The sequence below is a fragment of the Lepidochelys kempii genome, chromosome 2 (genome assembly GCF_965140265.1).
Source record: "Lepidochelys kempii isolate rLepKem1 chromosome 2, rLepKem1.hap2, whole genome shotgun sequence".
In the NCBI taxonomy this organism is placed as follows: Eukaryota; Metazoa; Chordata; order Testudines; family Cheloniidae; genus Lepidochelys; species Lepidochelys kempii.
Genome location: NC_133257.1, coordinates 6588250 through 6615639, shown reverse-complemented (window position 1 = coordinate 6615639; position 27390 = coordinate 6588250). Strand labels below are relative to the sequence as shown.

Here is a 27390-nt window from a genome sequence, read left to right as displayed (position 1 = left end):
AAGATCTTACTGCGTGAACCCAGGTTTATTTACGTGACCCATTGCCTTGCCATAGCCAATGGACGCTATAATTCCAGAAGCCAGTCGCTGAGGTCCACAGATAACAGAAAGCGAGAGGATGTTGACGAACTGCAGCAGTATGGATACCCTGCACCTCAAATAGGTAAGTTCTGAACTAAGGCAAAAATCTCCAGTTCCTTTGGTGGGGCTGGGACCTGGATTTCCAGGCAGAGTTGGGGTCAGCATAACCCCATCCCACTGTTTCTAAGGGGTTCGTACTGCTACCCATCACCATAGTATCAGGGCATTTCAGTAAACATGCAGTCAACCAAACTCATGTCTGTGTTGCTCACAATCTGCTCTTCAGCAGGAGTGATGTCTGCTTCTGAATCACTGGCTAGAGATCTGACGCTCGGCAATGATTCTGATCAGCAGTGGGTCCATTAAGCCAAAGCTGGCCTGACGGTGACATAAAGGGGCCCAACGCGCAGCTGATGTACATGCCAGGCATTCCCATTGACCTCAGAGGAGAGGCGAGGGTAGGGGTGGGGGAGAGCAGTATATCAGTGTGGGCATTGCCCTTAGGCATTCACTTCTGTGTGGGAAGGCATGTATGAGCAGGTTAGGTGGCACTGAGATGACAGGTTTTTCCACCCGTATCTTCCAGCAGTCAGGAAAGAATACTGGCAACAACAGATCACATGCTCTAGGAATACAGGAGTTCACTAGAGCTGACACATGCCTCTTTTCCCTGCCACCGCCTTTTGCCCAAGTTGTTGTAGGATTCAGGACTTTTGTATCCCATGCACTGCAGCTCTGGGTTTGACCCAGGTAGCAGGACAGGGACGATCAACGATTCTGCATCCGATTTTGCGTTAGGGCCTGGGTGGTTCTGAGCTCCCTCCATATCTGTTGACTTCAGCCTTCAGCATTTTTCAGGTGCTCCCGGCACCACATGGTTGGACCCCACCTGTCCTGTGATTACACCAGCTGCAGGTTAGAAGCATGTCCTGAGGCCTTTACTCTCGCCTTTGCTTTCAAAAGGCTCAAAGAGACACCAAAGCTGTGACCTAGATTGCAGGGAAGGACGGGAGGTTGGAATAACAAAGAGGGGCCAAATCCTCAGCTAGCCTACATCCACTGAAGTCAGTAGAACCTGCCAATTTACGCCGTCTGAGGATCCAGCCCCATGTCAGTAGGCAGCACTGAGCAAGAGTTTCCAAGGTTCCCATGTGTTGGGGCAGAGTCTGGGGGCAGGGTGTGGTCTGAATTTTCTTGAAAGTAGAAAGTGGTGGCTTTGCCTGCTCCATTTCTCAGCAGCTCTGCACCAGCTGACAACGTGGGTGTGGTGAGTTGTGTAGCGATAGAATAAAGGAACCCGAGCTGCCTGGACAGCCTGCTGGTGAGAGTGTCTTGTGATTAAGGAGCTGGCTATGCATTAGAGAGATGATGGTGAATCTCAGAGTGAAAGCTGAGTTTCTGGACACTCATTCAAAGTGCAAGAAAGAGAATGAGAGACAAAGGGTGAGGCAGAGAGGGAGGGGAATTGTAGTCAGTTGCACCTCACTTCCCTGGCCATTTCTGCAGTCACTTGCTCTGTATGGTCTCAGGTGTTCTACTGCTGGAAAAAGCAGCTCGGTAACAACCCTTAGCTAATGCAGTGCTGTTGGAGCTGTGTTGGGCCCAGGATATTAGAGAGACAAGGTGGGTGAGAGAATATCTTTTATTGGACCAACTTCTGCTGGTGAGAGAGACGAGCTTTTGAGATACACAGAATGCTTCTCCAGGTCCAGGAAAGGTCCTGAGAGTGTCGCAGCGAAATACAGGTTTCAGAGTAACAGCCGTGTTAGTCTGTATTCGCAAAAAGAAAAGGAGGACTTGTGGCACCTTAGAGACTAACCAATTTATTTGAGCATAAGCTTTCGTGAGCTACAGCTCACTTCATCCAATGCATCCGATGCAGTGAGCTGTAGCTCACGAAAGCTTATGCTCAAATAAATTGGTTAGTCTCTAAGGTGCCACAAGTCCTCCTTTTCTTCTTACAGCTAAATACAAGATCCAACAGATAGTTTAACATGAGTAGTTAGCACATATTCTAAGGGACCATTCAAGGTGAGATGGCCGATTAACACCCTTGTAGTTATAGGACAAAACAAGGAGTTAGTGGGTTACGGATTTTTGTAATAAGCCATAAATCCAGTGTCTTTATTAAGATCAGGATTTTTAGGATCTTTAGCAAAATTCTGAATTTAAGCTCCCAGGCTCGTCTTTTGAAAGGTTTCCTTAGAGGACCAGGCGTGATAGGTCGGCTATAGAGTGATCACTTCGTGAGAGGTGTTCACCCACAGGTGATACGGTGTTCTTCTCGTTTATCATTTCCCTGTGAAAGTTCATTCAAGAGTGTAGTGTCTGGTTTCACCCCCATCACTGTTGTTAGGGCATTCTGTGCACTGAACGAGGTACACCACGTGTTGTGATAGGCATGTGTGGGACCCCTGTGTTAAGCATGTGTGGGGAGTGTTGATTGTTGTAGCAGTGGAGATATCACAACATGTGGTGTCCTTCATCCAGTGCATTAAGTGTTCGATCTGGTATTTAGCTGTGACGCTTTCGGTACCTTTCCTAGACCTGAGGAAGAGCTCTGTGAAACTCAGAAGCTCGTCTCTCTCACCAACAGACGGTCCAATAAAAGATATTACCTCACCCACCTTTCCTCTCCAAACCCTTAGCTAAGGCAGCAGGAATATCACATCACTCCTTTCTGCAATGCAGCTGGATCTCACACCTGGCCTGGATGGCAGATCTGTTGCTAAACGCCAGGTGAAATGAGCCTCTCTTGGCAGTGTACAGCAGAGTGAAAGGCAAGGGGAGACAGGGAAGCAATGCACGCAGAAGAGTGATAGATGGGGAGGGAAGTCAATAGCAGTGCTTGGCAAAATGAGTATGCAGATAAATATATCCCCGTTAACATGGGTCGGGGAACTGTGCTAGGAAGAAGAGGGCCAGATCCTCCACTGGTGTAAACCCGCATAGCTGTGGAAAGTTCAGTGGCGCTTCGCTGATGCCGCTGAGGATCTGACCATGCCGCTGGACCAAATTCCAAAGAGCAAGGACCAAACGCCAGCAGGTACCTGGCACTGTTCCTCCCGACGTGGCCCACATGCTGCTTCTGAGCGGCCTTTGCCAAAGGCCGGGTGGATTAATGAGGAAGAGGCGACGAGTGGGAGGATGTCAGATCGGCAGGAGTCACTCAAATATCGGGTAGGCTTGTAGGGAAGGAAAAGAGCAATCTGCTGCTTGGGTTCTGCAGAAGGCCGGAGGGTGAGGGAGACACTGCAGGCACTAAACAGGAGCCTGCAGCCGGTTTAATTTCCCTTCAAGGCCCATAACAGTTTCTCTCAAAGCCAACAAGTCACTGGATAGTAGCATGAATCAACAGTGGAGTGGTGCCCAGTTCGTTCCCTCCGCCCGCTGCCTCTGCTGTGCCCTCAACACCTGCAGAGGTGGCCTCCTACTGTCGGGAAGTTGCTGCAGATGGTCCCTAGAGGCAGCAAGTGCAAATGCCCCACAGGGCCTTTTCCATCCCCTTGTGCACATTGTCCTAGAAGCTCCCCTTGGGCCAGTTTCTAATCTCAATTACATCTGTGTAAATCCAGACTAACTCTGTTCAAGTCAATGGACTTACTCTGGATTTACACCATCACCTCCAGGGAGCTACTCTGGATTTACACAGGTGTAAGTGAAGACAGAATTGATCGCCTGGGTTAAATTTGTCCCTGGTGTCAGTGGATTTATTTATAGCCGGGATAAATTTGGCTCTTAGTGCCTGGTTCCAATCTGACATCTGCAGCTGTGATTGCATGGCCTTTCCTGGCATTCCTCCTGATTTGCACCTCTGTAAGTGAGATGCGAGTCAGGCCCTTTGTCATTAACACCACCCTACCCTGCTGAGTGGAGAAAGGCTCATTGCAACAAGGGGGTCTGCCATCACAGACAGCCACTGAGAGCTAGTTCCCCTTCCAGAACTTGGGGTGAGGGTGGGGGGAGTTCCTCCTAGTCTGAGCATGAACACTGACTTGGTTCTAGTAATAGATAACCCACCATTAGTAAGAAAGGAGTCACTCGTCGTGTGGTTTGTAGCTATGGAGATGGGAAACACGTGGTCCCAGCTGGTCATCTTGTTTGTCCTCCTCGGCCAGTACAAGATTGTTCCCCGATGCTCTGCCCCAGTACCATTTCAGGTGACTCAAATGGTGAGCCATTCCTATTAGATGTGATGGTTATGGTTCCTTATATTGCACTGAACCCAGATATTGTGGCAAGTGCTCACTGTTTGCAAAACTAAACCTGGACTACTAAATCCATGGAGGCAAAGTCCAAGGGGATTTGGTATTTGAAGAGTGAAGGAAATGGCTGGTTGAAATGGATCTCAGTTCTCCAGGTTGCATTTGGAAAGCTACCTCTCTAACAAGGAGAGAGATTGGTGGAGGGACTAGAGTTTCCAAGTGTTCAATTTTCTTTTTGTGAAACTAAATTAAAAAAAAAAAATTCAAATCAATCAAAACATTTTGTTGCAATACATTTGAAACGGTTGGTTTTGATTTCAACCATTTTTATTTAAATTTTAAAAAGTGAATTTCAAAATGAAAAGCTGTTTTGAATCAAAAATCCAAAAATTTGTAAATTATTTTTGCCAGTTTTTTAAAAGAGAATGTTGTTGAAATATTTCAGTTTAGACGAAACAGCCTTTTCTGGTGGAAAGCAATTCTGATGAACCGTTTTCGACCAGCCCTACCTATGGGGAATATAACCAGAGTCCAGCTAAGTAGGAGATTCAGTCAGCAGGGCTCCTGCAGTCACAGCACAGCATGGGATCTCTCAGGCTTTAGCAAGCCAGAGCCGTCTCAGCAACAGCCCTTGTTAATCTGACACAAGAGCTAAAGCTTTTCCACCAGGCGCTGGGGAGAGGTGAGCAGGCAGCCTTCACTCCCAACTTCACCTGCTGTGGCTTTCCATTTGATTAGCCTGTTAAGATGCATAACAGGCATCTGCTGGGCTCGCCAGCAACCAGAGGGCAGCACCCCTGTGACACGGTGAAATGGGAGAGAATTATTGTTCCCTGTAGACAGGAGCCCAGCACTCCCCTGGCTTTGCCACTCACTAGGCTCACTGCACCTTCCCTGTAACATGTGCTCACGGATGTACCAGACACACTGGGTTCTTGCCTTCATTTATCACCCAGGATGGTTTATATATATATATTTTTTTTTAAATGAGGAACTCTGCAGTTGTCATGGAAAAATCCAAGCTCCAAACACCCTTTAACTTTGCATCAATTCAGATCTGGAGCTGAACTGTGGGGCCTGCTGGGAATATGCTGAAAGCAGCAAACCTGCAGGAGCAGGTGGGATAAGGTCACCTCTGTAATGTCTGTGGGACACGTGGGGACCTGGCTCTTTCTGATCTTGCAGTGCAAGGAGGGTAAAAGTCAGGACGTGAGCCACTTTAACTGATGAGACACAGAGCGTGAGCCTGGTTGCTCTGCTAGTTGGAACGTGGTGTGAAGTTAAGGAAGCAAACCCTTGACAGCAGCCTTCCTCCACTGTCAAACTCGTGAGGTGGGCTGCTAATTTCTCCTCTTCCTTGGAGCACTGTAGCCAGCTGCCAGTGTGGTGACACTGGCAGTCTCTTGATCTGCACCTCTGCTAACTCCCTCCTCGGCTAAGCGTGTGCAGCTGTGAATGAAAAAGGAAGAGAGAAAGCAATTCCCCATAACCATCTGGGAAAGGGGCTGTCAGCAGTCTGCTGAGTGCACAGGCATTTCCAGGGCCCTGCCCATCTACAATGAAGATCGGAGATTATTCATTTGCAGCTTTTGCTTATTCCGCAAAACAAGGAGCTAGTCTGACAAAGCTACTTCCAGTCTGTAAGAAATTAATTAAGCTTCCTGGGCACATGTGTGCACTCACATATTGATTGTTGTTTTTTTTTTTTTAAATTTGTTTGCCAAGACAAATTCGCATCACAATCAGCACCCGCAGCTAAGGCCACAGCTCAGCAGCTGTGACTGTTTCTCATTGTTAGACCCAGCAAAGTGATGTCCTAGACTCCAGCTTATTCTGCCGCTGCAGGATACACATAACTCCCAGTGAAGTCAATGAGAGTCACTCCTATCCCATGGGCAGAGAACAGGACCAGGAGATGGAGTCAGCAGGGTTTCCCACTTTTCTCTCCCTCCCACCTTTTTCCTTTCCCTTTGTCAGTCTCCTATAAAGTTGGGCTGAATGAAACAGAGGAGAGTATACGATGGGGAACAGTGTATTGTGCCCAGCTACCATACTGATGGGCACCCTGGAAGTAAATGGATGGATGGTAGGGCCCTACACTGGCATAGATGAAGGGATGATGGATGAGCTAGCCAGGGCCCTATTTAGGGGTAGGTGACTCAGGCGACCACCTGGGGTGCCAGGGTTGGGGGGTGCTGGGCTCGGGGTGCTGTTTTTGTTGTTAGCGACAAAAGGGAAAATAGGATATTTGAAGTAAAATGTTGCAGGTATCCCGTATGCGGCTTCATTTTTCATTAACCTTCTAGAATGTTCTGGACCTTTGTAGAATCCTGTGGAACCTTCCAGACTTTCTGAGAACGACATTTTCCTCAAGTCTTGTAGAATGTTGTCAGCCACGCTCTCGTGGGTATATAAGGGGCAGGGCATCACCAGTCAGTCTCAAATGTCAGGGATAAGTCATGCATGCAGATTGTGCATCAAAGTCATGAAATGGGCTACAAACGCAATAAAAATAAGGTATTCAAAAGTGTAACAAATGCGGGGGGCGGGGGAGAAGGGTACCGAAGACACTCTTCGCCTGGGGCACCATGTGGTCTAGGGCCGGCCCTGGAGCGAACCTAACACCAGAGGTCTCCCTCCATCACTCATTACTAGGATTGCTCAGCATCAGCAATCACTGAGCCCCGTTTATCCCCTGAGTGTTGCGCTCGCCTGGACAGATATCCCCCTCTACCCGCAGGCATCGCAGCTTTTTGAATCTCTTAACCGTGGTGAAAGCGGCTGTGACACATCCTTCCACGTACCACGAGCTGCTGCCGCTACAGGGCCTTCTGTCAGGATCCCTGGTCATAGGCCAACAGATCTAGTGGTTGGAGCAGGAATCAGGGTCAGAATATCAGGACCAAGGGTCAGAACCGGAGTCAGAGAACACAGGAGCAGGGCTGGTTCAGAGGCCATGGTGAGGCTATGGCAGGACTGGAGCAAGGGCAGGTGCAGGGCAGGGTTGAGGCTGGGTGCAGGGCTTGGAACGAGACAGGCACAAGGAGGTGGAGAATCCGCAAGCAGGTGCATGGAGCAGCCAGTCAGCTGCTCCTGCTGCCCGGCTTAAGAGCTGGCCTGCAAGCCTCCTCAGCCAGTCAGGCAGGGTGGTCCATGAGGCACAGCTCCGAGGCCTTACACCTGAGGCTTTCCAAGTCCACTCTTCTGCTACAGACCCCACTGTGCTAAGCATCTTCATAGCTTGTGGGGGTCTGGCTGGCCCCCATTAAACCAGACACCCTGGTCTGTCATTGTGTGATAGCCTGAAGCTTTCTTCCATGCCAGCACCCTCTTCTAAGTACTTGTTACTTATACAGTAGCAGTTGACTTGGTGTTATATAAGGTAGTTGCATTGGGTTGTGTCATCCCCACTGCTTCATGATGCAGCAGGCACAAAAGGAGTAGGAAATCTGCCTGCATGCCCTTTGATTGTCAGAGGGAGGGTAGAGGCATCAACACGGCATTGCCCTCTCACCTGAGCTTGTGGAAACTCCAACATGAAGAAACACAGCTTCCGTATCTTAGTGCATCTCCTTGGAGCAGCATGCCCTTGCCTTTTTCACAAAGGAGAAGCAATGAGACATGTAATGCAGTTATATTATTCAGCCCTAGGTAGCTCTGTGTGCTGCATAGAGTTCCAGGCAGGCTGTGTTCCCAGGTAAAAAAATGAAACAAAGCTGGAACTCAAGTTGTGTGTAAGTCTGCTTACTTGTGACTGTGCTTGTAGCTGTTTCTTTAGGGTTAGGGGCCTAGGGTCCCAGTTAGGGGCTCCCCTCTAAGAAGGTCTGTGATTAACTATATTTTAACGGAAGGGGAACACAGGACTCTGTGTACTTACCATGGATCATACTATGCTAAGATGCCACTGTCACGTCATGCTTACCATGGATTAAACTAGTTAGCAGTGACTGGTGAAGTAAAACCATTCTATACAAGGGGTGCCTGGCAGAGGGACCTCTTGTTCTAAAAACAGTAGCAGAGTGTGTCTCTACTAACCTGACTCCCACCACCCACAGGCGAAGTGTATAAATCCCAATTAGGGGACAGGCTTCTTTGGAAGCCTGAGCGAAAGGCTGAATTTAAAGGGCCCACAGCTGGAGCTGAAGACAAACAGGTATATTGGACTTTTGTTACCCTGGAAAGGGTTAATTTTTGACTGTGACACCCAGCTGGAGGGTTAAGCACTGAAGACCTGTCAGCAGGAGGAGCTCAGGGGGTGAGTGCTCCCTCTTTACAAGCCCGGAGCAGGAATTCAGGCTGCGTCAGCTGGAATTCTACCCAGGGGTTCCATCTGCAAGGTGGCCCCTCAACACCTGGTCCAGTGATCAGGGCAGAATCTTGTCCTTAAATAAGTGGCATTTAACTGACACTAATTAGGGACACGGAATGCAGCGATTAGTAAATATGAACATATCTAAACTATTGGGGCCAGATCTGCAAATGGTGTAAATTAGAGTCGCTCCACTGAAATCAGTGGAGCTACACTGATTTACACCAGGTGAAGATCTGACCTGAAAAGCACAAAATATTCTACGGGCAAGATTTCTGTGATTGGCACCCTCAGGATGTGGATAAAGATTTCTTGTGGCCTCATGCCCAGGGGTTCTAAGCAGCTCTGTGGAGCAGGTCCAGAGTGAGTGGAAACCTGTTTTTCAGGGCTTGAGGCTTGGACAGGCAAATTTCCCCAGCCAGCAGAGATAAAACTTTTAAAAAACCCACTCTTTTGAATTAGAAAGTGCGGTCAGGGGAAATGCAAGAGCTGTGATGATAATTGCAAAAGGTCCCACCAGATTCCCTTTCCCATCTAGTCATGGCTCTCCATACTGTGAAAGTGAAAATGCTCAGAATAAGAAAGGGGGAAGAGAGGTAGGAGGTGAAACTTGGGACACAGAGGACATTAATTCCTCTAATAGTGCCATGATGTACAGAAGGCAGCATCCTACCTCTCATTTCAATGTGGCACTTTCAAATGTGCATCCGAGACAGCCACTGGGATATGATTAGATTGCAGAGTGGACTATTAAATTTCCCATTCTCTATGCACCGTACAATTGACAGAGGGAACACATAAGTCACACTGCGGGCTTTTCCCCTGCCTCTCTCTTTGGAAATGGCTTTCCAGCCTAGACAGATAGTGTTTAAAGAGCCAGTTAAGAGGGATGGTCTGCCTCTTGGTAACAGCATAGATGATGTACAAAAAGCATGAGCTAGGTTTGAGGCAGAAGAAGATAAGCCCCATCACCGTCTACAGTTGAGGGGCCAGCTTTGCTGTGATTTCCCCCCAAGAGCAGCTGGCCCACACCCAACTTTCTCAGCCCTGCCAAGAAGGTCATTGTCTTTACACTCTTGGCTTGGTTGTCTGCTAAAAGACTGGTGCGGCAGAGCTGGGAATTGCTGGTGCAGGGTTAAAAAAAAAATCCCTGGTGGTTTTCTGAGCAGTGCAAATCATTAAGTGCCCAATTAATGCTGTGTTAGGGTATGTCTGCACGGCGAGTGAAAGGTGTGATCGTGTCCTGGGGTAAGCACACCTATGCTAGTTTAAATCTAGCGAGCACAGGTGATAATAGCAGTGTAGGTGGGCTGGCGTGGCTTCTGCGTGGGCTAACAGCCAGAGTACAGGCCCTCCAGGGACCCTGGGTTGGTCCTCTGAAACTTGGGCCACCACATCTATATGGCTATCATTACCCATGCTAGCTAGATTAAAGCTAGCTTGGGTATGACTACCCCTTGCTACAGTTACACCTTCCCTTGCAGTGTAGATGTACCTGGAGCAGTAGGTCTGAAGGGAAGCCTGGGAGCAGCAGTCCAAGAGCTGGAGCAGAGCTTTCCCTGGATATTATACCGGCTGTTGGGCGTCTTCTAGGAGGCAAGGGTGCTGCTAAAGTGGTGGTGATGGAGAAGGCTGCTCATGAGGAGTGGGACTTGCCGCTAGGGAACTTTAAGTCCAGTAACGCTGTATCTGTCTGACAGGGCTGTCAGAATGCCGTCAGTTATCAAAGACCTGGCCCAGTTGTCATGACAATCCCATCCTCTTGTACCGATCTCCCAGAGGGTCCTCTACTTCAAAATCGGATGCTGCAGAGAGATGCTCTGCTGCTGTCCCAAGGTCTCTAGACAAGGACTGATTACTCTAGAAGCAGTGACTGAGAATAGCCATTGTCAGAGTTGGTCGAACAGCCACTGGTTGGATGGGTTAATCTCCAGATGCAAATCAACAGAACAAAGTGGTATTGGTCATTTTTGGCTTAATGAACATGGTCAGTTGCATCTAGTATTCTTCTTGTCCCTCCGTCCCCCCACTTTCCCCCCCGTTCACACTGAGCAGGGGAGACAGGACTGCAAGCACAAAAACTCTCCTTTTTTTTGTTATCTAACCTTGGGGGGGGGGAGCATCTGTGCTGTGAATGGGCAGCCCTTTTTTGTTTTACAGCACAGATGGACCTGAATTTGTAGAAGGTAAAGATTTATCCTAATTTCTCTCTCCTATTTAATTCTGCCATGCAATATCAGCCAGAGCAGGAGTCAGTGAGACGTCAAGCAAAGGAAATCAAGACAAGTCCATCCCGCTTTGTGGTTAAGGTTCTCTGTAAAACCTCCACAAGTCCTCATCCACTGGTAGCTCTTAAATCCAGAGTTACCAATGGCCTTCACTTCATCCTTACAGTGGGACATCATTAAACATCAACGGTCCGAATAGCTTCAATCCTCAAAAGCAGATGAAATATAAGCCAACACCTGCACTGAATCAGAGAGATCTATAGTTCCTAGAATACCACTGGACAAATATACAGATACCAACTCTGATTGGTCCGATACGGTTTGCCACAATCCCTTGAAATCCCATGGCCCAGCTACCCTGCTAGTGGTTTGTACACAAAGCTCTCCCTGAGCAGTCAGTGGCTATCATAGTCTGGTGAGTTAGCACTCAGAGCTTTTAGCTCTGAAAGGGAGATGCCACAAGGGGCTTCTGCTAACTATCTCGTGTTGCACTGGTAGGTGGTTGGTGGTCTTCTAACCCTACATTATGGAACTGCGAAGAGGGGCATGTTGGTCATTCCTCATCTCCTCTCTTGGGTCAAAGGGTGCTGGGAACTCTGCTCATTCTCTCACTAATGTCCAGCTCTATGGATTGTCTCTGTGTGTTATAGATCCTGTATGGTACGTTACAGGTGCCCCAGATGTCATTTTCAACACTCTATCTGAAATAAATGAGGTTTCGCTAAATGATTATTGTTTGGCTTCTATCTGCGGGGCTAGGTTCTCGTGTGTGTTGGAGGGTATCGAAGCCATGGGATGCCCTCTTCCCTCCCTGCCCATGTCACCTGCTCACTCTGAGAGATCGTCAGGTAGCCAGCATCCCGTCCTGAGCAGTGACCTAGTTAAAATGCAGGTGACGGGGGTCATTCATTTTCATTAGTGTTGTGTGAGTGATGGAGGGAATATGCAGGCCTGTCTCTTCCTCTCTACTGCACTCCCATCTCGTATCCCGTGGGATGCTTCTTCTTGTCTTCCTGACGCCCTTCCTGTGGGGTAGGTATTGAAAGGCGACGCAGGCATTTGGGCCACGATCTTGGTCTGTTAGGTCTTTGCTGCAAAGGGGCAGTTTGAGCTTTGGATGGTAGGCAGGGATTATAAGGAACAACTTGTTGGGCAACTCCAGTCAGTGTCCTCACCGGGCTCATTCTCTGCTCCCCTCTGCCTCCACTAATGCAGGCTGGCAGAGGCCAGTGAGAAAGGGGAAAGCCTGGGTGGGTTTTCTCTTGTTTTCCAAAACATGCTGTCACCCCCACCGGATCCCCGTCTCCTGCCTCCCTCGCTATAACCGTCGGGGTTGCCGCGCCAGGTTCTGACACCGTGGCCTCACCTTCTGCTCTGAACCCGACAGGTGACCCTGCGGCAGAGGAGTGGTCCCCGTGGAGCGTGTGTTCGACCACCTGCGGGGAGGGCTGGCAGACCAGAACCAGGTTCTGCGTGTCGTCTTCCTACAGTACTCAGTGCAGCGGGCCTCTCCGGGAGCAGAGACCGTGTAACAACTCCGCCGTCTGCCCAGGTGCGCTACCAACTCCACGGGCACAAACTGCGGGGAAGGAGGAGGCGCGCGGGATCTGGGGTCCCGACACTGCGCTTACGAAATGTTCCCCGCATTACCAGGAACTGCTCTGCTGTCCAAATCAGAATGGCAATGAGCATTCCCAAGCTCAGGATCCAAGACCCTGAGTTTGCAGCCTTATGCAATCTCTGTCTCCCAAACAGCCATGCTGCTCTCATGTAGCCAAGTCAGGTTTCAGAAACCAATTTGTAATGGAGAAACTGCCGGTCTCCTGTGCTCACCCACTCTGCCTGCTCCCACATCCCCTACTTCCCAGCATTGCCTTCTACTCATATCATAGAATCATAGAATATCAGGGTTGGAAGAAACCTCACGAGGTCATAGCTCTATAATATAATAGATTATATTATAATCTATGCCTAGATTATAATAGCTCTATAATATAATAGATTATATTGCTCTACAACTGAGCAGTACTGGGAAGCCTAAAATTGCTATCCTGATTTATAACCCAAATGGCTGCTAGGACAAACTTTCAAATTCCTGAAAGAAAAGGAGGACTTGTGGCACCTTAGAGACTAACAAATTTATTTGAGCACAAGCTTTCGTGAGCTACAGCTCACTTCATTGGATGCAAATTCCTGGATGCTGTCCAAACTGAACTGCTGTACAGACCTGTGTGGAGGATGAAAAGTCTGTTACGTAAAGGTTTTCGAGATTTTGAAATCTGTCGTTGTTCCTATTTGGAATGGAACCCAAAAATTGTCCATGAAAGAAAATTCTGAAAAAAATAATGAGTTTTGGATGTGTGAAAACATTTGGGTTTGATTTTACTTTTTAAAATTTTATATTATATTATATTATATTATATTATATTATATACTTTTTTCAAAACCAGAAAGTCATTCCAAAGTGAAAAAATTGAAAGGTTTCATTCAGAAAATGGAAATGGGATGTTTGAACAGTTTCCGAATTTGTTTTTTGTTCTGAAGCAAAATTGATCTGATTTTGCAAAGTGTTTTGGCTTCCATTGAGCTACATTTTCCAATGGAAAATGGTTTTGTCAAAGTGTTTCTGATCAGCTCCATGCTGCACCGTGTGGTGTCTAATTCTAGCAGTTACCAGGGGTAACTCGTCAGTGCTTGTACAGCCGTACACCGGAGTTTTGCAAGCCCATCTCGATATTCCAAGTCTCTTTAGCACTGCCTGTGACGGGGTCACCACTGAATGATGCATTAGCACTTAGAGTATGCCTCCTGACATTGCTACAACTTTCTAAAAGGCTGTTGCCTTGTGGAGGTTTAGAAATAAAAGAGGAAGCATTGGGTAAAGTCGCATGAGCAGAGGTGTTGCATTTAGTGCCTTTGACATTGGAGCTGTCCAGACGTCACCAGGGTTTTCTCTTTCTGAAAGTGTATTTCTGCTGCTCAAAAAGGCCTTTTCCCTCCAGCACAAAAATGTGAAGGGGTGGGGATGGTCAGTGAAAAGCGCGTCAGGATTTTTCACGTTTGTGAAACTAGTGAAGAGCCATTGGTGGCAATTCATGAAATGTTCCACGCAGTTCTCCTCTGCACGTTCCTGGCTGATTTGTTTTGGTCCTTCCCACGCTGGTTTCTAATGGATTTCTTACTAGGGGCAAGATACCATGTTCCATGTAATGATTCTTTAGCTAACTAAGACTCCCCGGGAAGGGTTGTTTATTCCCTCTGCTTTGATTTCAGTGCACGGCACTTGGGACGAGTGGTCTCCGTGGAGTCTGTGCTCCTCAACATGTGGGCGGGGTTACAGGGATCGAACCCGCACCTGCAAACCCCCTCAGTTTGGTGGAAACCCCTGCGAGGGACCTGAAAAACAAACTAAGTTCTGCAACATTGCACTTTGCCCAGGTAAGGCGGTAAAAAACAGAGCATTCCCTCCAGAGGCTCTCAGCCCCATTCCTGGTGGACAGCTCTCTACATCACCCAAAACCACCAAAAAGGTTGGCAGTAACTGGCTCCATAGTTGGTCCTATCAGCAGAGAGGGCATGCAGATTAAGATACTCTTGAAGTGGCTTCTCTAGGGCAGATATGAAGGATAGTGGAGGGCAGTGGAGAGAACGCTTGTACTGCTGCTGCTTCTCCTCACAGCTAGAGGACTTTGGTCTCCAGAGATGTCCATCTGGAAACGTGTCCAGTACCAACTGCAATCTTAGGGTCAGAAATCCCATTCCCAGTAAGTAACCTGGGGCAAACAACATGAAGTAGAACAGGGTTAGTTCTAGTGTCTTACTGCTGAGATTCTGTTATCCTCTCATACACTATTCCACATGGTAAGTTGGGAGCTACTTTGCCAGGTTAGCATTTGAGCTGTGAGGAACTTAGCAGCTTTACAGTGGCTCATGTGAATGCCCCCCATCACCTTCCAGATGTTACTTCTCAAAGATTTGCACTCTACTGAGTTTTGCTTTGAGTTTAAAGTTGGAATGAACCCAGAACCTCCAAGCGAATCTCAGAGAAGTGGCTGATTTATTTATTTTTTTGGTCATATAAAAATAGTTGTACTTGGCACAGCTTCCATTCTCAAAACCATAAATCAGCCCTGCGCGTGTCCCAAAACGTAGCCCATGTTAGGGGGCTTATTCCTTCACCCACTTACCTCCCTGGTCCTTCTCACATGAACAGAGAGCAACAATACCCGAAGTCCAAAGGTGCAAACAATTCGATGTTTATTGGGGTGAACTTCCAGCAAGCATGATTCCAGTTTCCTTCCTTAGTATCCTCCTTCCCAGCTCTGACACCACAGAGCCTTACACCTGTGTCCCTGTTCCCATTCCTGCCCTTAGCCAAACATGATTCCAATTTCCTTACTCCCATTCCTTGTTCCCATTTCCCCCTTTAGCAAAACATGATTCCAATTTCCCCACTCCCATTCCCTGTTCCCATCTCCCCCACCCACACACCCACCCCTTCACTTCCTGATTGACTGCAGACTATATCGTAAAACTTGAGTTCTGCTTAGCTATACCTTAACCAATCATTTTCCTGAAATTTAACTAACCAATCCTAACATATTGTAACATGATTATGTAACCAATTATATCCCACCACCTTAATTAGTTTACACCCAGCAAAATTAATTATACAGCAGACAGGAACAATCACAGAACCAGACAGAGATTATACAGACAAACAACAGCAAAGTGGGAACTATAATGACAAGACAATACAGAAGTGAGGATTTCACATCCCAACTATTGATAAGTGAGTTCTTGCCAGACAGGATGCTATCAAACTAAGTTTCCTTTTACATCTTTGAGGCACTTCCCTTCTCTGGAGGCGATAGGCACTATCAGGACAGGATTGTATCCTAACAGCCCAAGAGCACCTTCTTTCAATGTGACTAGGTTGGAATGTGAGGAGGTGACCGGTCGCTTCCCAGCTTATGGCTGCCTCTGTTGCTTAGCCAAAGGCCTTAGCCTAAGAACAGGGCCTCAGACTGTCACAGTAAGAGAAGGCCCTTACACCAGCAGACAGTGATTTTGATTCTTTTATATCTCTATAACTAGCCAAGTGATAAGAATACACCTAAATTCTTAAAATATAGGCCTTTGCAGACAGGCCTGAATATCTATATCCTAACAGCCCATGTTAGCTTAGAGGTTTGCAAGTCCTGAGGAAGCTTCTGAGTAACACAGTCCAAATGTTGGATCTGTAACCAACCCTCCCAAAATAGGGCTGGTTGAAATTTTTCAAATTTTGACAAAAATCGTCTTCAAAATTTAATATTTCCATATGGGGGGAGGGAAGTGTATGTGTGTGGGTGAGAATTTTGTGAAATTTCTCCCCACATTTGCTGTCACATTTTGCTACCCAGTTCCCAAATTAGGTAACTATCCTTGGATTTCTGGCTTTGTTCCTAAAGTCTCTGCTTGGAATTAGAACTTCGCAGAGACCAAGTTGGCTCTCCCATAAAGAGACAAATTGAGGAGGTCAGAGCTGGCAATGCTAGGGGAATAAAGCATATCCCTAGTTAACATTGATACATAATTAATGGCTCTGACAAAAATAAATACATATACTGTTGCAAATAAAATAGCAATGCAAATAAAGGCAGCCCAATTGAAACCTTTCAGCTTTAATTAATCCACAAAGGTAATCATTGGCTCTTCTGTGCCAAACGAGGGCTGCATTGGAGGACTCATTGAAACACAACAATGGGAGCTAGTCAGTGCTTTATACACTTGACAGTCATATCAGTTATTACTGCCCTACTCCGAGGATTCATCACTGCACATGGTTACAATGCTCTGCTAATGGCACAATGACACTTTATTCTGTGGGGTCGGTGGCACAGAGTGACCCCTGCGCCACTTTGGAAGGAGAGGAGAGGACAAGCAAATTATCTACATAGACTCTAGAAGATGAACTTCTAATGAGATACACTGTTATTTGCTTTTCATAAGCTCTGGCTGTTTGCGGTCTCAGCTGCCAGCTACCGAGCACCCTCAGCTCCCAGTGATGTCAATGGGAATGATGGGTTCTCAGCACCTTACAGGATTGGGGCCCTTTATGATTGGAGCTATGAGTAGGGATGTAACCTGGAACCACAGCCAGCTTTGCTGGCTTAATTTCCTAAACTACTGAAAATACAATACATGAATAATCCAAACACATGACCATCCTGTCTCTGTATAATATGACCTTATCCCTCTCCCACGATTTCATTGGTAGGTGCCAAAGGCAGATCCCTATAGACATGTTCCCATTTTATCTCCCTTACACCAAAACCGCTACATTCCTCTGTGACAAGAACAGCCCCTAGCCTTGCAGTGTGCCGTGGTACTATAGCAAAGGGGGCTATTGTGGTAATTGCTGCAATATATTTCTTATTTGGACTGTAAGAGACATGGGACCAGATCCTCAGCTGGTGTGAATCATAGCTCCGTTGAGTTAGGAACAGCTCCACAATTATTATGACTGTTATTTGGCCAGTTCCTGGGAGGAATTGCCTCATTGACTCCAGTGGGGTTTGCAGATGGTGAGCATCTCTTAGTATTCACTCCTTGGTATTAATATGCATTTATGTAATGCCATGAACATAGGTGTGTCAAAGCCTTTATTCTGGAGTGGCTAAAGCCGGGCCCCTAAATCCATAAATAGATACTGAACTAAGTTGCCTGATGCTCTGATCTGCTGAGCCCTGCAACTCCCATCGACTTTAAAATTGTACGTTTTGGCTATGATACGTTTTCTTTCATGTGCACAAACAAAAAGCAATGAGACCCTGAGACTAATTTGGTGCCTTTTGAGAGCTTGTAAATTACAAAAGGAACCAGATGTCAAATAGTTTTTAAAAAATCAATTTGCGCTTGGGACTGATGAGCCAGAGAGAAAGAGTTTTAATTCGTTAGAGAGCTGAAATCTCCAAGAAATGGGGTTCAGAAGAGAATAAGAACCTTAATAATAGGGATACCACTGAGCCTTGCTTGTTCTCAGCCAGAGAGATAACAACCGCCATTGCTAATGAGGTAAAGCAGGAATGGTAGAAGAGTTAGATGAAATATCTGTTGATTGGGGCTAATTAGAGTAGGACTGCCAGTCTGGGGAATGCTTTAAAATATATCATGCTAATAAAATCCATTCATGTTTCATTCCTAACCTGTGCTTTTCGTAATTTTCCTTTGCTGTTTTTTGCTCATTAATTATCCAAGATGTTTCCGTTCAGAGACACGCGAAGCCTGTCAATGCTAATTCAGCAACAAGAGAAGGGCATTGATACATATATATAAACATACTCATGGATCTTTATTAATTTCCACTCATGCTAGAGGGTATGTCCTGATACACGGAGTGAATTCCATTGAATAATAGTGAGTTCCTGTAAAAAGATTCTCTCTGAAAGACAGATGGAGTTTTAAGGTTCATCCATCCATCTTTCTTTCCTTCCACACATGCTACTTTGAACTAGACCGGGTCAAAATTTTTCCAAGTTTTCCATTTTTCAATTGGAACATGCTGATTTGGCAAAATTGAAATCTTCCACAGGAACATATTGGTTTTGATTAAATGTTTTGATGAAAAATTATTGGAACAATTTATCTCAATTGGGTCAAAATAGCTGGGTATTTTTTACTTTATCATTTTGATTGTTACGTTATATTTATATTATCATTTTTAATATTACTATGAAAGTCAAAAAGTTTGGATTATTGTATGCCATGTTATAATATCACATGTCATGTCATGTGATACTGTCATAGCCTGTGTTCCTAAGGTTCCAGATGAATTGGTATTGCAACCCTTGGTTGGGCAGAGTTTGAGCTCTCCTTCTCTGGGGTACCTGTCTACATCTCTTTGTCAGTCCATGCAGGATGGCTCTCTCTGCTTTGGAGCACTGCATTGTGTCCAGTGCAACAGAACCTTCGCTTCACTGGCCTGGTCTTGCGGAACAGGCCTCACTCCTGGTGAAAGGGATTTTCACATTCTCTGTCTCTTTTTCTCCCTTTGGGCCACTCAGTGGACGGGAACTGGAATGAGTGGTCGAGCTGGAGTCCCTGTTCTACAACCTGCTCCAACGGCACCCAGCAGCGAACGCGGGAGTGCAACGGACCTTCCTATGGGGGAGCAGAGTGCCAGGGGCACTGGGTGGAGACCAGAGATTGCTTCCTACGGCAATGTCCAGGTCAGTGGCAAATGACCTGGTAACATTTTCAAAAGTACCTAAGTCCCATTTCTCAAATGACTTAGGAACTGAAATCGCATTGAAAGTCAATGGGACTTAGACTCCTCGGTGACTTTGGTGCTTTTGAAAAAATTACCCCCCCTTATCCATTAAATCTCTTCTATGGAATTCTTTCTATGTCTCTATGGTATTTTCACACTCCTCCTATTTTATATTAGTTGTTTCCTTGTCCAATTTATGGTTGAAACTGACATAGTATTCACACGTTTGAACCTTCACCGTGACTAGGCTGTGAGGCTGGTTGGGGAGCAAGATCCGTGGCTTCTAGGTCATTGTGACCAGCCCTTCATAGTTAGGTATAACCACCCTGATTTTATGTCATGGGGGATAGGACCTAGGACAGACCATTTCAGAAAGGAACATAAACCAGAATGGAAGCACATGTCGGAGAAGCTTGATACCAGTGGGTCTCAGTCATCTGTCTTACCCTGACTCTCTGGAGTCGGCTGTTTTCGGTCTGGGTACGCTTCGCCGCTCTCTGAGGGAATGGGCTTTGTGCAGGCTACTAAGAAGGGCTTGTGGGATAGCAGAGAACATAAGAACATAAGAGCCACCATACTGGGTAAAACCAAAGGTCCATCTAGCCCAGAATCCTGTCTTCTGACAGTGGCCAATGCCAGGTGCCCCAGAGGGAATGAACAGAACAGGGAATCGTCAAGTGATCCATCCCTGGTCGCCCATTCCCAGCTTCTGGCAAAAGAGAATTCAGCTGCCTGGCTTCCACATCACTAAAGGTTCAAAGTCACCCTTTAGATAGGTGGGCTTAACTGAGGGCTTTGCAGGGGTGCTGTTCCTCAGAGAATATCAGAAGGTCCTTGGGGGACTACTTTCTCTAGCAGCAGAACACCACAATCACAAAGCAGAGCTTAGGCAGGGCATTGTCCTTTCCTACACTGAGACCAATAGGCCCTGCTATCTTTTTTTAGTCGCTGAGCTTCTGTTATCATAGTTGTTGTTAGAGTGTCATGGGGACACGGCCCAAACTGCAAGCGCAGTTAACATTGGTGTAGAAAGGGCTAGAGGCTGTGGCACAGCATATGCTTTGTGATAATGGTGTTCTTCCACAGTTAAGGAAAGAAGAAAAGTAATCCCTCACCTCCCAGGATCCTGTTAAATTAGGCCTCCTAAATGATTTGCTAAAATGTGATTAAAATGAGGATTCAGGACTCCTAGGTCCTAGTTCTCATTCTGTTACTGAGCTGCGGCATGGCCACAGGCAACGCACTATTCCCCATCTGTGACATGAAGAGGATATTTCCCTACCTGACAGCCGCGTTGGGAGGATTAATTAGCAGTTGTACTGTGCTTTGAAGATGTTAAATGTCATTATTAATAGTAAGAAGTGAACTACGAAGCAGCATGTCCACAGAGCGCGCAGAGGCACTCAGAGAAGTTACAATGGAACTAGACAACCTTACAGTCCATTTCTCAGAGCGCTTGCAAATCCCATTTCCAAGGCATGTGAACCAACCATACGCACTGAGAAAAGACAGTTAAACTGCAGCCAAAATCTTTTACATGCGAGGCCCAGAATGTAAAAACAGGTGACTTGTTCCAGGAAGGAATGTGGCCAGTTTAAGTTCTTGAGGGTTTATGCTGCACTTACATGGTGAGTAGGCCTTGAGGTAGCTTCTTGCACAAGAGCGAATTTCACTCAAAATGAAACCCAAAGTGGGCAATAACACAACAGCTGGAGGAGGGCTTCTTGGCTGTATCTGTGTGGTTTCTCTGCTTCTCTAAATCTGCTTTGTTGGTACCTCCTAAACTGATGAAGGGAATCTTTGTCTGTCTGCTTGTGAAATGGTCATTGTACTGCACTGAAGCTGTAGACTTTGGTTATTAAATGGTAATATAAGTGCATGCAGTGTTGGGGTAGCTGTGTTGGCCCCAGGATATGAGAGAGACAAGAGGGATGAGGTAGGATCTTTTATTGGACCAACTTCTGTTGGTGAAAAACAGAAGAGTCAAGGTTTTGAGCTTACCCAGAGGCCTTGTAAGAGCTGATCTCTTTCACCAACAGAAATATCTCCATAAAAGATATTACCTCACCCACCTTGTCTCTCTAATATAAATGGCAGACAGTCCCTGTCCCTGTCTATATTCAGAGCTTCCACAGCCAGACCCCAAAATCTTAGCCCAGGGTGAGATGAGTCAGGAAGCCTGGATGTCTCAGGTAATTGGAAATAGAAACATAAGGACAGCCACACTGGGTCAGACCAATGGTCCATCTACCCCAGTATCCTGTCTTCCGACAGTGGCTGGTGATAGATGCTTCAGAGAGAATGAACAGAACAGAGCAATTTATTGAGTGATCCATCCCATGTCATTCAGTCCCAGCTTCTGGCAGTCAGAGGCTTTAGGGTACCCAGCGCATGGGTTACGTCTCTGACCATCTTGGCTTATAGCCATTGATGGACCTATCCTCCATGAACTTATCTAATTCTTTTTTGAACCCAGTTATACTTTTGACCTTCACAACATCCCCTGGCAAAGAGTTCCACAGTTTGACTGTGCGTTGTGTGAAGAAGTACTTCCTTCTGTTTGTTTTAAACCTGCTGCCTGTTAATGTCATCGGGTGACCCTGATTTCCGTGTTACCTAAAGGAGTAAATAACGCTTCTCTAGTTGCTGTCTCGACACCACTCATGATTTTATCGACCTCTCTCATATCCCCTCTTAGTCGTCTCTTTTCCACGCTGAACAGTCCCAGTCTTTGTAATCTCTCGTCATGCAGAAGCTGTTCCAGACCCCAAATCTCTTTTGTTGCCCTTCTCTGTACTTTTTCCAATTCTCATATATCTTTTTTTTTGTGATGGGTCAACCAGACCTGCCTGCAGGATTTAAGGTGTGGGTGTACCTTGGCTTTATACAGTGGCATTATGATATTTTCTGTCTTATTATCTATCCCTTTCCTAATGGTTCCTAACGTGCTGTTAGCCTTTTTGACTGCCACTTCACATTGAACAGATGAAAAATGGGATAGGGGATAAGTGAATTAATGCTGCTTTTCGGTAGTTGATTTGAACTGAGCTGATCGCCTGAGCCTGGTTCCTACCAGACAAGTGTCTGTAGGGAGACCCCTGAATGTCACCCTTAGTAGCAGTTTCAGGAGAGAATCCAAGGAGTGATTGGGCCTGGAGACTGCACTGTCCTAGGGTCCTTCCAGGCTGGGGCTGAGGTAGGAAGACGAGACATAAGGAGAAGCCTGCACTGGAGCAGAACATCTTGTAGTGTTTACTTTGGGCATAAGCCTACGATTTCAGGGTATGTCTAGACGGGGAGTTAGTGCACAGCAAGCTGGGGTGCAAATTCTTAGTGCACGAATGTGGCACATATTACCTGGCAGTGTGCCCCTGCTACCATGCACGAAAAATTCCTCAGGATGCTTTAACATACTCCTACTTCAAACAGCAATAGGTCAAAGTGCACCAGGGAACTTGAAGTGCGCTGTAGCAGGGTCCGCATAGCCAGTGAATTCGCAGTGTGCTAGAATGCAGGTGATTTACGTTCCAGCTTGCTGCATTCTAACTTTCCGTTTCGAAAAGGCCCCACTCTGCAGGGTTCACATTTCTTCCACCACAACTAAAATCATTTAAAAGCAATCCACAGTTCTCAGGTGTGATTATGATCCCCTGCACACTTTACACGGTTGACTGCAAGGAAGCTGCTCCTGAATTCCCTCATGCATGTGAGATCAGAGTTAGGCCATCAATGTGCAGAAGCAATCAAGATATGAACTGTTATATCACTCCTACGCACCCTCTCCTCCTCCTTTTAACTTGTGTTAGAGCCTTTTCAAGGCAGGGAGCCGACACCTAACATCCAGCCATGTCACTGCAAACTGTATGTCCAATGTTTACCTTGAGGACGAGCTGCCTCGTGTTGCTCAGGAACTGTTTTCTTTCCTCTTTTGCTCTCCTGCAGTGGACGGAAAGTGGCAGGCGTGGGGGCCGTGGGGGAGCTGTACGACCTCATGTGGGGGCGGGACGCAGAGACGTGACCGTGTGTGCTACGGCCCCTTCTTCGGAGGAGACTCTTGTCAGGGGCCCAAGGAGGAGTATAAGCAGTGTAATGACAAGAAGTGTCCTGGTACGTATCTCACACTCTTCCTGCTTTCTGTTCAGATCGGGAACACAGACAGTGGGGAAGGGCTGCTGCTTGTATGAGTCAGAGTTTAATACCACGAGGGACCTCTGGTCTGGCCTTCTGCATAACACAGGCCTGCTGGTGGGGCTTGGTCCAACACCTATCCAAGCCAATTGTGAGGCTCTCCCTGATTTCAATGGGTGTGCGATTGGGCCTACCGTGAGTGGATGGGCATGCTCAGTGCTTCTTGACTGGCATGTGGTTGGAGACAGGCAGCTGATGATTTATCAAGAGGCAAAGAACTGGTGTGTGAGTACCCAGCGAAAGCACTACCGGAGCATCCCCGATGCTCTGTCATATTCACACTGCTCCCACTGGGCCACTAGCCGCTGGAGTTACCCACATGCCATTGCACGACCCAGAGCAGGGTTAGACAGCACAGTGCTGGCCGAGCCTATCTGAGTCCTGGTTAGTCTATAGCTCCCGCTGGTGCTATTGCCAGGGGAGAAGAACGTGCTGCAAATTATGGGGCTGAAAAACCTGAGTGAGGTCAAGGTTGGAGAGTTTTGCAGGGCAGACAAAACCTGGGTTTCTAAATGTGAAACACAAGCAGAAGCAGGTAGTTAAAGGGCTTAAAAGCAATGTTTATTTTCCTTTGCAAGCCAGTCTTAGAGCCCCTTCTTGGGAAATCTCTGCTTGAAGTTCTCTCTCCTGTGTTGTACAGGAGGTCAGACTAGAGAGCCAAATTGGTTCCTTTTGATAAGATTCAGAGTTTTTAATAGTGAGGGTATTTAATCATCCAAACTGATTACCAAGGGATGTGGTGACTTCTCTCTCACTGGTGTCTCTTGAAAAGACGCACTCTAGCCTAAGCAAAAGCTATTGGGCTGGATGCAGGGGTCACTGTGGAAGTGCGATGGCCTGTGTTATACAGGGGGTCAGACTAGACGATCATAAAGGTCTCTGTGAATCAAAGGGGAAAAGACCCAAACGGTAGCATGAAGGTGTCACCTAACTTCAACTATTGGTCCATCCCCTGGATTCTCTTCTAATTCAGCCAACAGCATTCCCTGACCATAGGAAAATTTTGGGCCTGATCCTCAGCTTCACAGACTTTACCTTTGATTTATGCTGGCTGAGGATCTGGAGCAAACCAAGTCATTTTGTTAATTTTGGTAGGGGCTTGGAGCTGTGCTATCATATACAAAAGGAGGCACATCTCAGTAGTGCGGGTGTTTCACATGAAAGGAGCTTGTTGTAATTATTTTGGGGGGGTGTGGGGGCAAGGGGGACTCTGCAAGTCAATGGCTACAAATAAACCTCCTTGATTATTATTCTCAAGGAAAACTCAAATACCAACCTGATTTTGTTTTAACAGAAGGATTGAGCTTAATTGAGTTTGATATTAAAATCTCCCAGTGCAACTCGCTTCCTAGAGTAAAAAGGATTTCCGTTACAAAGCGATATTAAAAATTACAGCAATCAACTGATTCCCTCCTGGCCTGGGAATCACTCCTGCGCTTGTAGGCAAGAAAATGCCAGGCAATACCAGGTCTTTCTAAGGAGCATCCCTGATGCACTGCATCACATAGCACTTCCTGGAAAGGGCTGTCACAAGCGGGAGTGACAAGAAAGGGTTGGAAGGTTGGCATTAGGGAGAGAGAGCGAGGGGGTTGGCATGGGGGAGCCATTCTCCTGAGCCCTTCCCCGTCCCCTTCCCCCTTGCTGCTTCAGCTCAATAGCTTTGCAACAAAGAATGCTAGCAGCTCTCCATAATCCTTCTTTGAAACACTGAGTGAACCAGAGCGGCACAATGGGTTTATGGCTAAGGCACTGGGCTGGGACCCAGGAGATCTGGGCTCAAATTCACAGCTCTGCCACAGTGTAACGTGGGCAAATCACCTAATCTGTGCTTCAGGCACTCTTTGGTAAAACAGGGCCAGTAATACTCCCTTTCCCCCCCCCCACCCCGCTGTCTGTCTTGTGTATGTAGATTGTAAATTCTGTTGGGAAGGGACTGTTTCTTGTTGTGCCTAGCACAATGCGGGCCTGATCTCAGCGGGGGCCTTCAGGTGCTACTGGAATACCTACAACAGCAACAGCAGGCAATTAAAAGGAATAGGATGAGAGCTCTTTATGAGTGAATATCATGGCTAGTGGTTGGTAGTGGTCTTCCAGGAAGCATGGGGAGGGGGGAGCTGTGTTTCAAGTACAGACGGATTTGGATGTAGATTCCATTCTGAACTGGGTACCTGTGGGTCACTCCACCTGTCTGGGGCCTTTGTAGAAATCGGTGTTACCCACAAGATCTGGATCTGAGCTGCCCCACTGTCAGAGGTTTGTCAGATACAGAATTCTGGCTCCAGCCCCGTCTTTAAATTCACAGCCCTGCCTCCCACCCGGAGGAATCTTGCAGTCAGCTCCAAAGCAGCACATGTGAAGATGGACACCCACAACCCAGAAGCGGATCCCCGAGATATTCCATACCCCCTGTAGTCATGCACCATTTAGGACTTGTGAGCTCTCCCTGTGCTGAAGATGCACTTGGGGGCTGCAGGCTCCGCTAACTCCCCTGAGCTCACAGTAAAACTCAGGACCTAGGAAATGTATTTACTTCAGTCATCTGCAGCTACTGCCGCCCTCCCCCGCGGCTCGGCTGATTGTGTCCTTGGCACACCACTACTGGCACTGCTGAACTCTGGCGAGGAGGAGAGCCCGGTGAACAGCTGCCGAGCCCAGTCAATGACTGGCATTGGCTTGGCAACTGCCAGGCCTGGATGGGAACAGCCGTGCATGCAGCCGCCTGGTTTATGGGTAGTGTTACATGCACAATAAATAGAAAATGTAATTGCAAACCGTTACATATAAGGCTTTCCCTTCCCACCCCAAGGAGTGATAAATAGTTTTAATACCAGATTCACAGCTTCCCCAGTTTTATGTACCATAAGTAATCTTTTCCCACATAAACCATCACTCACGTAGTAGATGTGCTTCCAACTCGCTGACAGCACGTTGGCCATTTTGACTCCCTCTGTGGGCTGACACAGCTTCACCCCACTTTGCAGCCGCCCCTTTCCTCCCAAGCCTGCGTCCGTTAGACCCAGCTGAAGCCGGAGGTTGGTGTAACCACTGCACGGGGTGCTTTCCGCTGGTGCCGGGAGCAGCCACATCATTTAAACATGGCAGCAGCCTGCTGGGCACTGCAGTGGTCGTTTCTTATGAGCAGCTGATGGAAACCCAGCTTCTTGGCATTATGGGGTGGTGCTTACACCCTCTGCTTGTCCATATTCGCCTGGCAAAGTAAGCATCTGATACCCAGTGCCCCAAGAATAGCTGCCTATGCAGGGCTTGAGGGGGCTCTCTATGTGGTCCGGGTTCAACCTCGTTTCTGTCTAGCTGTGTCTCCTTTCCCTTTCTTTCCTCCCCTTTCCCCTTCCAACCTTTCCTGGTCTTCTCCTCTAGGATGTGGCAGTTCTATATAGCAGTGTTTTAAACATACATAGCCTAGGACAGGTGTAATGCCTCCTAGGCATGGGTCCCACGCAGGGTTGGCTCCTTTGCCACCAGAACCCCAGATCCCTACAATGTGAGCTAAGCACAAGCAGGTAACACACTTTGCATTCACCTGAGGTGGGCACTTAACCCTCAATTAACCCTCACAGGGGATCAAGGTTCAGTTTTCGGATAGGCAACGTGAGCTATAGACAGGTCAGGTGGCTTTGCCCAAGGCCAAGTGATGAGGCAGCTGTGGTTTAATCTCAGGAGCTGCTGGCTCTCTACACAGCACGCTTTTCTCCACACTGCCAAGTCCTTTTTCTGCCTCTCCCTTTAATCTTCCCCCTCTCTGCTACTTGCCCCCTTACTTTCTTCCCATCTTGCCCATGCTGAGCAGCTGGCGGCATAGCCAACCCAGTGCCTTTGTCCTTTACAGAGCCCCATGAAATATGCGATGAAGATAACTTTGCTTCCGTGGTTTGGAAGGAAACGCCTGCCGGAGAGGCTGCGGCTGTCCGGTGTCCTCGCAATGCCACTGGTAAGGAGAAGGACGCGCCCTGCCTGTCGAGTCAACTTAAACTCATGGAGACCTTGGTCTTGGGGGGGACTTAATAAAGTGCGTGACTGCTGGGGAGCTTTCTCCAGAAGCACACGGTGGCTGCATCTGTTTTCTCTTGGCACCGCTGTCCTCCGGAGGCGGTGTAGCCTTGTGCT

At 47.3% G+C, this 27390-nt stretch overlaps 1 protein-coding gene across 4 annotated transcripts in view; it reads left to right on the top strand.

Annotated features, from left to right (window-relative positions):
- ADGRB1 (adhesion G protein-coupled receptor B1) overlaps positions 1-27390 on the top strand; it is a 372262-nt gene that overhangs the window by 182540 nt on the left and 162332 nt on the right. For 2 of the 4 annotated variants that reach the window (XM_073329982.1, XM_073329980.1), the window contains exons 4-9: positions 56-163; positions 12211-12375; positions 14097-14261; positions 18872-19036; positions 23020-23184; positions 27113-27214. In XM_073329982.1, the coding sequence (XP_073186083.1) occupies positions 56-163; positions 12211-12375; positions 14097-14261; positions 18872-19036; positions 23020-23184; positions 27113-27214 (870 nt within the window). The remainder of the gene's footprint in view (positions 1-55; positions 164-12210; positions 12376-14096; positions 14262-18871; positions 19037-23019; positions 23185-27112; positions 27215-27390) is intronic. The other 2 variants (XM_073329983.1, XM_073329984.1) reach the window with 2 other exon arrangements.